General features: G+C 40.0%; 1 protein-coding gene across 15 annotated transcripts in view; it reads left to right on the top strand.

Moving 5' to 3' along the window:
- Positions 1-534: 534 nt before the first annotated feature.
- Positions 535-11,705, top strand: part of F8 (coagulation factor VIII) — a 141,694-nt gene continuing 130,523 nt past the window's right edge. For 10 of the 15 annotated variants that reach the window (XR_011499947.1, XR_011499948.1, XR_011499951.1 and 7 more), the window contains exon 1: positions 535-895. Coding sequence is in view for 10 of the 15 variants with exons in the window: in XM_070503318.1 (XP_070359419.1) it covers positions 750-895 (146 nt within the window). In the remaining 5 variants the exon portion in view is untranslated. The remainder of the gene's footprint in view (positions 896-11,705) is intronic. The other 5 variants (XM_070503319.1, XM_070503321.1, XM_070503320.1 and 2 more) reach the window with 1 other exon arrangement.

Raw genomic sequence — 11,705 nt, 5'->3', positions numbered from 1 at the left:
GTAGAGGAAATAGCCAGGGCTAAGGTCTAGGCACAAGTATGTGCTTGGTATTTTAAGGAAGAGCCAGAGTGAGATGAGACCACAGACGTGGAGGGAAAGGACATGCAGATCCTGGGGGATATTCTAGGCTCTGAGTGAGGTCAAAAGCCAGTGGAGGGTTCCGAGCAAATGAGTGACAGGATCCACTTTATAGTTTTAAAAAGTCACTCGCTGGTGGCTGTGTGAGGGGCAGAGTAGAAGCAGAAAGACTATTAGAATACTGGTTACGCTTGCTTACGCAAGCGGATTTCAGAATCTTTGAAAGCACCCACAGCTTCTCTTGCTGCCACTACTAAGGAAGAGGGTTGCAGTAGGCAAGGAATGTGAATAGAAATTAAAGCTCCTTTTCACCTTGACCACTCCCTCCCTCTCTTCCTTTCCTTAAAGGTTCTGATTAAAGCCGCTGTCTGGTGCCCCTACTGCTCTCAGAGGTGAATGGGTTAAGTTTTTAGCTCAGCCTCCCTTTTCCTATTCAGTTCTTCCTGTGGCTGCTTCCCATGGCCAAAAAGGAAGCAATCCTATCCGTTACTGCTTAGTGCTCATGCTGCTGTCACATTCAGCAGGTAAAGTTCCCTAAAATTCTCTGCAAAAATTTTGGGACCTTTCACTAAATCATAGAAAATTTACCTTTTTTTCTCCTGAGAGCCGAAGATATTTTAGAGAATTAATCTTTTGTTTCTGCAGTTGAACATTTTTTAGCAGTTAGAGCCATGCAAATAGAGCTATCCACCTGCTTCTTTCTGTGCCTTTTGCCATTCAGCTTTAGTGCCACCAGAAGATACTACCTGGGAACAGTGGAACTGCCCTGGGACTATATGCAAAGCGAACTTCTCAGTGAACTGCACGTGGACACAAGGTAAAGACATGTTCTATAGTGTCCGATCAGGATTGTGGGGATGTGATTCTGGTTGGAGGAAGGTGCAGACATCAGGTTAGGATGATTGATGCTAGTTAAGCCCTGGAAAAGCATTTCCAGGTAAGGCATGCATGCATCTATACTATTAGCACAAATGCTAATTGCCAATCCTTTTCATAGTTCTGACTGATGTGTTGATATTTTGTTCTGTTTTGTCCATTGCTTCTCTTTCTCACATGCTGCCACTCTGGAAACTAGAGTGTAGAGAGAGCGCGAAGAGGCAAGGAGCATAAGAGAACAAAGCTTCCCTCAGCCTACCCCCAAACTCCCATAGAGAGAAGCAGAGCAATGAAATCCCATCAATATTACACACAAGTTTAGTCTGCAGTTCTCTTTTGTGTATGTATGGTGTGGTTTTGGTATATTTGCCCAGTTTTTGGTGTAAGGATAGTACTAGCCATGAGTTCAGAAGCTTTTCATCTTTTTTGGGTTCTGGTGCATTTTGAGAGAGTAATACGAAATAATCTTTTCAGTATTATTTATGGTCATTGATTTATTCAGATTTTTCTACCTCTTCTTCAGTCATATTTGGTTATATATATTTTCCTAGAAAGTGATCTATTATCCCTAGATTTGATAATGTATTGGTGTCAAGGTATGTAATAGTCTTGTGCTATTGTTAAACTGTTCTGTGTCTGTAGTTATATCTCCTTTTTCATTCTTATGTTGTGTATGTTCTCTTTTCTTCTCTTAAAAGTAATATTTCCAGGAAGTTTCTCAATTTTATTGATCTTCTTAGGGACCATCTTTTGGTTCTATCAATTTCTGCTTTTACTTTCATTAATTCATTCCTTCTCCCTAATTTCCTTTGGTTCATTTTGTTGATCTATTTTGGGTGGGGTTCTGGGGAGGGGGGGGAAGATTAGCCCTGAGCTAACATCTGCCGCCAATCCTCCTCTTTTTGCTGACTAGCCCTGAGCTAACATCTGTGCCCATCTTCCTCTATTTTATATGTTGGACACCTGCCACACCATGGCCTGATAAGCAATGCATAGGTCCCTGTCCAGTATCCAAACCAACAAACGCTGGGCTGCTGAAGCAGAACGTGTGAACTTAACTGCTATACCACCTGGCCAGCCCCTTGTTGATCTATTTCTTGCTTATTGAGTTGAATGCTGAAATAATTTATTTTTCATTTTGTTTTGTTTTCCTTAAATGTGTATTATAAAGATTTAAACTCAATACATATATAATGGCAATGCCAATATTAAATGTGGTCATGTCATACATACTTTATAGTCTTTTTTGTTCTTTCTGTTTGGCTCCCCACCCTTCTTCTACATTATCCCCCTTCTTACCTATCCCCAACTAGGTCACCTGAGCAGGATATTCTATATTCATGCACACACCCATACACATATATATGCAAATAAAGGTTTTCTTGGTCATTGTTTGTTTTACAAAAATGGGATATTATACACACTTTTCTTGCTCATTAACACCTAGTAGAATTCTGTCCAAGTCAATTGGCATAGCTTCAATTCATTCTTTTTAATGGCGATTATATCCTGTATCATTACATACCAGTGCTTTTATTCCTATGGGACAGATGCTCAAGAAGGATACTGCTGGAATGAAGGGACTATCTCCTTTTTAGTTTTAATTTCCAAAAAGGCAAGAACTCTTCAAACATTTTGACCATCAACATATGGGAATGCTCTTCTCCCTGCATTCCCATCATCAATAAGTTTTATCTCGCTTTTTCATTTTTGCCAGTGTAGTAGTGATAGTGCATTATTACTTTAACTGCATTCCTTTTATTTCTAATGAGGTTGAGCGTCTTTTCAAATTCTTGTTGGCTATTGCGTTTATATTTTGAGATTTGACTGTTCATATGTTTTGCCCATTTTTCTTTGGGCTCTTTCTTTTTTTAAAGAAATTATGAGAACCCTTTTATTTTAACCTTTTATTATACTACATGATAATACCAATGTATATTGCAATTTCCCCCAAGACCTATTGTTTTTCTATTGATTTTGTTTATAACTTTTATGAAAATAGTTTTTAACTTTTATAGTCAAATATATCTATCTTTTCTTTCACATCTTCAGAGTTGCCAGTGTTGGTTAAAAATGTTTTCTGCACATCAAGATTGTATGTATATTCTCCCAGATTTTCTTGCAAGATTTTTACTGTTTTGCTTTTTACATTTATGGCTTCAATTCATCTCATAATTATTTTTGTATATGGTATGGGAGTGGGATCTGTCTAGTTTTATTTCCATCCAGATCAATAGCTTATTGTGATGGCACCATTTATCAAATAATACGTCTTTGCCGCTGATTTGAATAAACACATTCATCATATAAAATTCTCATATATATACTAATAGTATCTATTCCTGGATTCATTATGCTGTTCCACTGATCTACTTTTATCTTGCTGTGCCAGTACCATATTGATTTGATTGCAGTGGGTCTATAATATCTTCTGATATCTGGGAGGTGAAATCAATCCTCGCTGCTCTTTTTGTACCTTTCTTAGCATTTCTTAGGGATTTTATTCTTCCATGTAAAAATGTTAAGAAATTTTTCCAATTAAAAAAAGCCAAGCCCTTTTGTGATTATAACTGGTTTATTAACATAATAAATGTAAGTAATTTATTATTACATTTATCCCTATGCGTTTTATAAATGCGTTACTATTGTTAAGAAAATGTTTCCTCCTATTTCCATTTCTTGATGTTTAGTACCAGAATAGAGAGAAGCTATCTGTTTGTGTATATTCATCTTGAATCTAGCTACCTTACCGAATTCTCTTATTAATTCTCGTAATTTTACACTACAGTCTCTATGAGTATTGAATCATATCCAAAATGAGCAAAATGAGACAGATGTTAGCTCTTTTCCAGTGTTTATAGCCAATTATTTCTTTTTCTTATCTTATTGAATTTATTAGAAAATACAAGAAAATGTTATATAATAGCGATGAAAGTGAGCATTTCTGTCTATTCCATGATTTTACTTGAAATGGTCTTAATATTTTGCTATTTAGAATAACATTTGCTCTTTGTTTTTGATAAATGGTCTTTGTTACTTCTGTTCCCATTTGCCATAAAATTTTTATTAGAAATGACTTTTCAGCATCTAGCATCATCTGAGTTTTCTTTTTTAATATGTTGATGGACAAATAGATTATGTTTATAGATTTCCTGACATTGAATACCCTTACATTCTTGGAGTACAATGTACTGTTCGCGTAATTGGATTATTGCTGGGTTCTATGTGTTAATATTCCTTTAGACACTGTGTGTCTTTATTATGTGGGATTGATCTATAGCTTTATTTTTGACTATTATTATTATTAGATTTTGGTCTTAAAGTTTTGTTAGCTTTATAAAATAAATTGATGAGTGCTCCTTCTTTTTTATTGCCTAGAATAGCTCAAATAACATTAGAACTATCTATTATTTAAAAGTTAAGACTCACTTATGAATCCATTTGGTCCAAGTGACATTTACAATATCTTTAATAACAATATCATCTCTTCAGGGTCTTCTATGATAATAAGTCAAATCAGGTTTCAGCTTTTTTTGAGTCAACTTTAATAATTTTATACCTTTCCAGGAAATCATTTCCTTTATTTTTTCAGTTTTGTTGCCACAGTGCTGCATATAGCACTCTCATGGTTCTTTTACTCCACCTTACTTGTAGTTATGTGCCCTTTCTCATTCTTAAATTCCTATATCTTTGCTATTTATCTTTCATTCATGAACAAGTTTGCCAAAGATTTGTCTATTTTGTTATTGTTGGTGGTCTTTTCAAAGAATGAGTTTTTGGCTTTCTTTGTTCTTCCTAGTTATTTTTTAATATTCAGTTTAGTTTTAGACTTTATCAATGATCTCTTCTTAGTTTCTTTTGGCTTATCGTGCTATAGTTTTTCTAATATGTTCTTTTCTCTTTCTTTTGTCCTTTGTCTTTAATAGTGAAAGTATTTAAAGCTATACATTTTTCTCTGAGAACAACTTTTCCACATCCCATAGGTTATGGTATGAAGAGTTTTCTTTTCATTGTTTTCAGTATAGTTTGTAATATCCTCTTTGATTTCATTTAGGAGCATGATTTTTAATTGCATTTTTTATTTGCTTGTCAAGTTATGTTTTAATATTTGGATCAACTTTGAGTATCCTATTAGTTTCCTATTGCTGTATAACAAATTACCTCAAACTTAGCAGCTTGCAATAACACCCATTTATTATCTCACAGTGTCAGTGGGTCAGAAGCCCAGGTAGGGTCGACTGGGTACTCTGCTCAGGGTCTTACAAGCGCCAAAATCAATGTGTTGACAGGGCTGTGCTCCTTACTGGGGGTTCTGGGGGAGAATCTACTTCCAGGCTCACTTGGAATTCAGTTTCTTCTCTCCATTTCCATGTAGCACCTTCCATCTTCAAGCTAACAAGTGTCCATCAGCTCTCTCTCATGTTTTGAATCTGTCTGACTTCAGTTTCCACCATATCTCTCTTTCTTTTCTTCCTCCCTCTTCCATTTTTTCTTTTTTTTTTTTTTTTTTTTTTGCTGAGGAAGATTCACCCTGAGCTAACATCTGTTGCCAATATTCCTTTTTTTTTTTTGCTTGAGGCAAATTAGCCCTGAGCCAACATCTGTACAAATCTTCCTTTATTTTGTATGTGGATCACAGCCACAGCATGGCTGATGAGTGCTGTACATCTGCATCCAGGATCTGAACCTGCAAACCTGGGCCACCAAAGCAGAGCACACCAAACTTAACCACTAGGCCACAGGGCCAGCCCTCTCCCTCTTCCTCTTTTAGGAACCTTCATGATTACATTGGGCCCACTCAGATATTTCAGGATAATCTCCTCATCTCAAGGTCAGCTGATTATCAACCTTAATTCCATCTGTGAAGTTTCTTTTGCCATATAACAACATATTCATGGGCATAACACCAAAGGGCAAAGGTCATGAGGGACAAAATGTTGCCTACCGCAGGTATAATTTATATACAAACACACAGATTTTAAACATGCAGTTTGACAAGTTTTGACAAATGCATGCAAGTTACATAACCACCACGCTGATCAACATATACAACATTTACATCAACCCTCCTGCAACTTTTTAGTGAGTCTTCCTACCCTGACCTGGCCCCAGGAGACAGGCTGCTTTCTGGAATTATAGATTCATTTTTGGCTTTTCAAGACTTTTACTTCAGTAGAATCATACACTCTTCAGTATGCACTCTTCAGTGTCTGGCTTTTATCTTTAGCATCATGATTTGGAAATTCATCCAGGTTATTGCGTGAAGTAGTTCTATCCTTTTTATTGTGGATCACTGCTCCATTAGGGGAATATATCATAATTTGTATATCCATTCACTACCACATGGATGTTTGGATTGTTTCCAGTTTGGGGACTAATATAAATAAATCTGCCACAAACATTCCTGTAAAAGTTTTTGTGTGGACATCTGTTTTCATTTATCTTAGGTAAATATCTAGGAGTAAAATTGCTGGATCATATGGTAAATGCATGTTTAACTTTATAAGAAACTGCCAACAGATTTCTAGAATGGTTGTGCCATTATATACTCCCACCAACAACACGTGAGAGTGCCAGTTGCAACACATCCTGGACAACATTTGAAGTTGCCAGTACTTAATTTTAGTCATTTTAATGACTATGTGGTGGTATCTTACTGTATGTTTAATTTGCATTTCTCTGATAACTAAAGATACTGAGCATCTTTGCATGTGTAATTGGCCATTCCTGTATTTTCTTTGATGAAATGTCTATTCAAATCTTTGGCCGATTTTTAAATTGGGTTGTTTGTCTTGTTATCATTGAGTTTTGAGAATTCTTTATATATTCTGGGTGAAAGTACATTTTCAGGTGTATCCATTTTGGATATTTTCTCCCAGCACAAAGTTTTTCATTTTCATGAAGTCCAATTTATCTATTTTTTCTCCTTTGGTTGCTTGTGCTTTTGGTGTCATATCTAAGAAACCATTGCCAGATCCAAGGTCCCAAAGATTTACACATATATTTTCTTCTAAGAATTTTATAGTTTTCACTGTTACACTTAGGTCTTTAATATACTGAGGTACTTTTTGTGTATGGTGTGAGGAAGGGATCCAAGTTCCTTCTATAGTCTATGTAGCCTGCATTTGTGCAGTGTTAACAACCCTGAAGTAGAGGCCCAGATGGTCAGTAGCCTGGTATCTAACTGAACAATTAGCCACTTATCCATTAATGTTGGTCTTGTTAAAAATTAATATTCAGATAACCGTACTTAGTACATTGTGCTTTGTATTGTAGCTCCCATCTAGCATGCAGCTTGAGGCAGAGTGAATAGTAGTCTGAGTGTAAAATTGAATTGAATAAAGAAAATGACTTATTTGTTATCTAGCTTTCTATTGTTCTATAGGCAGTCACGTGTATTTACCAGGAAAAAGTTGATAGAATTTTTATTTTGATGATAGCGTTTTATAGTCTAGATTATTTTGATACTGGTTAACAGGATAAGCTGACTCTGGACACATCCTGACAATCTCTGCCAAGGTTTGAAATAAACATCTGGGGAAATTCAGTTTTATATTATCTGTTCCTGCAGCTGCTCAACTTCTTCTAAGCAAAGGTCAGGGAATATAATAGGTTTTCCGATTGGTTTTAGATAAAATGTGAAAGAACAGTTCATGTCAAGGACATTGTTGCCAAGTGTATTTGGCAAGATTTATATATCAAATCCTAAGGGAAATACGCAAACAAAAACCCCACAAAAGTTAGGAAGAAGTAAAACCCTTGAACCCTGGAACATTTTGTCATTTACTGTGCAGATCACCCTGAAACTGAGACCAGCACATAAATCACATGTTTCTGCTCTAGTGAAAAATATTCACTCGAATGTAAAAGGTCTCATGCTGGGGAGTTGGATATGGTCCTGTATAGTCTCATCTCAGAACTGAACCACACACCTATGTGGTGCTGATGCTCCTAGGAATGTCTAATATGTCCCTTTGAATAGGGTCTCCTACTCTGAACCACGTTTCACAACCTTGTTTCTTTATCTAGCCTCTGTTTTTTCCCTTTTCCCTCAGTGAGAGAAAAAAGTGTTTCAGTGTGCTCTTGACCCTGTTCCGTTGCTGCCCATCTAAGCTCTTGCTCTAGTAAACATTTTCTATGTGTCTTATATTTTCATTTTAGTGAAAAACATTGAAGTGAAAGCACTGTGCTAACGTATGTCAAAATACGTATCTCTGGGGGGCTGGCCCTGCGGTGTAGTGGCTAAGGTTTGGCGTGCTCCATTTCAGTGGCCCAGGTTCATGGGTTCAGATCCAGTGCACAGACCTACGCCACTCATCAGCCATGCTGTGGAGGTGTCCTACATACAAAACAGAGGAAGATTGACACAGATGTTAGCTCAGGGTGAATCTTGCTTGCCAAAAAATATATACTTACCTCTGAACATGGGTCTAAGTCTTGTTGGAAACTTTGGAGAAACTGTGTAGGGTAGATTCAGCAGAACCAAGGAGATGAAATGGAAAAAGGGGAAAGGGAACGAACTAGGGATGAGTTTATGAGTGTGGAAGGGCATAAGTCTCAAAGTGGCCAGGAGATGGGACAAATGAACTGAAGAGAGGAGTGCACTCAATGATATACGGTAGGCATCAAATAACATCGTTAAATGACTAAAAGCCATGTAGGTATATCCCAAGGTTAGTCCATGAAAATTTTTAGAGATGGATGAAATTATAGCACATTTAAATATGAATTAATATCACAGGTTGGATTACCCGGAAGCAGCCTGTGAGATGACATTAAAGTGCAGGAATTTTATTTAGAGTGCTCTCAGGATCCACACCTGGGGAAGTAGGGGTAGGAGGAGGGAGAAGTTGGGCTGCAGTGCAGGCTGACCTGCGGGGAGCTCTGGAGCTGGAATGACCCTTCCGAGTTGTCACAAGCTGGGCCAACATGGCCAGGCCTTCAAGCCTCTGCACGATCAGTCATTAAGCCCTCTCTATTCTGGCAGGGGGCGTGGCCTTCCCCGAGAAGGGCCTGTGAGTGTTTCGGGAAAGGGGGAGGTCCAGGTCACCCTGAGTGGGGGGTGATCCTGGGCCAGGCGGCTCTACGAAGAGACCCCAGCTGAAGGCCATCCTCCAGCAGCCCCCTCCCTCCAAGGGGCTGGGGGTCGAGTACTTTCCTGGCCGTCCCATCCCTGTCTCCGTCACAGCCGCCGCTCACTCACCCTGCACGTCCTCACCTGGATCCAGGGCAGCTCCTCTAAGTCCCAGTGGCTGTTGCACCGCGCCCGTGGCTGCCCTTGGGTGCAGCACATTCCTGCCCGCCCAGCCTGGGACAGCGCCCCTGCACCCCCTTGTGATTGTGCCCCCAGGGCTCCTCCTCTAGCCTGCTGCTCCTTTGGTACAAGGAGCCCCAGGTGCCCAGGTGGTACCCCCAGCTTCTAATTCACTGAGACTCTTGCATTTCTGCTGTGGGGACCTTCTAGACTGCCGAGTCCAGAACTGCAGGGAGAGCCGGCACAGACTTCCCATGTGGGTCTCGGGTAGTGGTGGTAAGTAGAGCTTCTTTTGCTGTCACTCTGGTTCCTGAACGCATGTGTCCTTTTTATTGGAGACACAGAACCATCTGTGTCATTGACTACTGTTGTCCATAGTAGACGCTGTCTGTTGGCATTAACATATGACATAAAGATCTTTCTATGTTGTGCCCACTCACTAATATACCTTTACCCTATACATCCTTGTCCCTGATCTTCCAGTTCTTTCCTTTCTAGGCCCCTGACCAGACAGCCAAGCCATTTTCTGCTGTCCATTAATATGTATATATTTGAACTTTAGGCATTTCTCTTTCTCACACAAAGTGGACAGCTAACAGCATTGGCTGAAGTTTGGCCCATTGGGGGATTGTCCTTCACCATTGTCTATTAAAGCCACCCCTGAGCGGGGCTGTAGTACAGCAGTGGTCAGTTTTGGGCTTGCACCTGCATATCAAGCTGACCCATCTGTAAATAAAGCTCAGGCTTTTCCCTCCAGTAGCAACTTGTCATCAGAGATCCCCCACATGACATGGGTGTGATTTGAAGTAAAGGTGGCAGTGTACCATGAGTGGACAAGATGAGCTTCTGACAACCTGTTCACACAGTCTGCTTGTGCCTTCTGGTCCATGCAGATCCCCCTTCCTTCCTCCATAAATCAACTCCTTTTACTGGAAGAGCTTTCTTATCAGTAGGCTAGCCATTGGCCCTCAGCCAGTACAGAAAGTCATTTGTCATGGCCTTGGGTTGGCAGAGCTGCTCCTGCGACGTGCTTTCTCGGGTGTCCTGGAAACTCTGGAATGGAGTGACGTGCAGGGCTCCATGGGAGGGGAGGAGGTTAGGGAGACGAGAATTAAGTCAGCCTCTGCTTTGCCCCACTCAGTCAGTCTCCTTGATAGAGGTCTCCTCCTAACAATGCACAGTTTCAAGGAGCGTTTACAACCGATCTGCTACTAGATCTCTCGAAGGGTGTTAAATCTTCCTCTGTGACCGTAGGTTGGCCAGTTTCTCCTTGTGCTTCCAACAGACTTGACTTTATGTGAATGGATGCTGGACTGTTAGGTGCAGACTCACCAAAACCCTTCTGTTTTCTTCAGCGGAAATCGCCCTCGTTTCCTTGGTTAATCTTTTCTGCCTTGATTTCGACATTGTCTGGGGCTCGCAGAGCCTCCTTCTGTGAGTAGCTATCTGGTGTGTCTATCCTTCTCCTTTCAACTATTCTGTGCAGTTCGTGTTGGGTGCCCAACTCCAGGAAACTCACGTAGCAGGGTCTGCTCTGTCTGCCACCGGATGCATTTTTAGTTTTCACTGCAATAGTTCAAACAGACATCTCTGGGCCGCACTCCTCATCACAGCTCCAGGGGCACAAACTCGGGGAGGGGGGCACCTACCAGAGGGTTCCACCCTGATGTGCACCTGAATGCATTTTCCCACCTTCACCACAGCATTTCCGTGGTTTTTGTGGGTGGAGGGTAACTGTGTGCCCCACAAAAGACATCCTATGGCCTCACGTCTACCTTTTCATTGTAAAGCACCTTGGTGCATTTGAAGTTTTCCGTAGTCCTAAGCAGTGTTCTGCTAATCATGTCTGCTAACCCTGGGTGGCAGCGTTTCCACCAATTTGTAGCTGTCAGTGAATTGTCTGAAAGCAAATCAGATGAAAAAGAGTGTTTCCAACCAACATTGTTCAAGTAGTGACAACTTCTGTGCTTCTTTGGGTGATTTTATAGCTTTGTAAGGACACAAATTAGAAAAAGAAAGGATTGTCTGCTTTTTTATTTTTTGTGTGTTTATCTGTGCAAGAAGTTTATTGGGGGGAGTTTATTGATGCTTAGTGAGGCTTACCAAGTGTCTGGATAGTTTCCTTGAGGAATGGTGACATATCAGGGACTTAATATTGGTCTCTGTTGCTGGCAAGTTGGACATTTGCAGCAGCAGTAGCTAGATCAGCTTTGGTGAGTCCGTGATATTGGACCCAAGCATAGTCTCTGCCATGGCTCCTCCATTCATATGTCCTTGGCAGTATTGGGGTGCCAATGACTGAGGCTGGCTAATATCAACTGGCTAAGTCATTCAATCTACTTGACTGTTTGGTGCCTTTTCTGTGGTGCATGTTTTCTTCACTTATTCATTCTCTGATGCTCTTCCTTTCTTTATGTAGATTCAAGTTTCTAACCTATATTAATTTCCTTCTCTCTCAAAAATTTGTTTTCCTATTTCTTGCAAAGCAGATCTGCTG

This window comes from Equus asinus, chromosome X, assembly GCF_041296235.1.
Source record: "Equus asinus isolate D_3611 breed Donkey chromosome X, EquAss-T2T_v2, whole genome shotgun sequence".
Lineage (NCBI taxonomy): Eukaryota > Metazoa > Chordata > Mammalia > Perissodactyla > Equidae > Equus > Equus asinus.
This window is presented reverse-complemented; position numbering and strand designations above follow the sequence as displayed.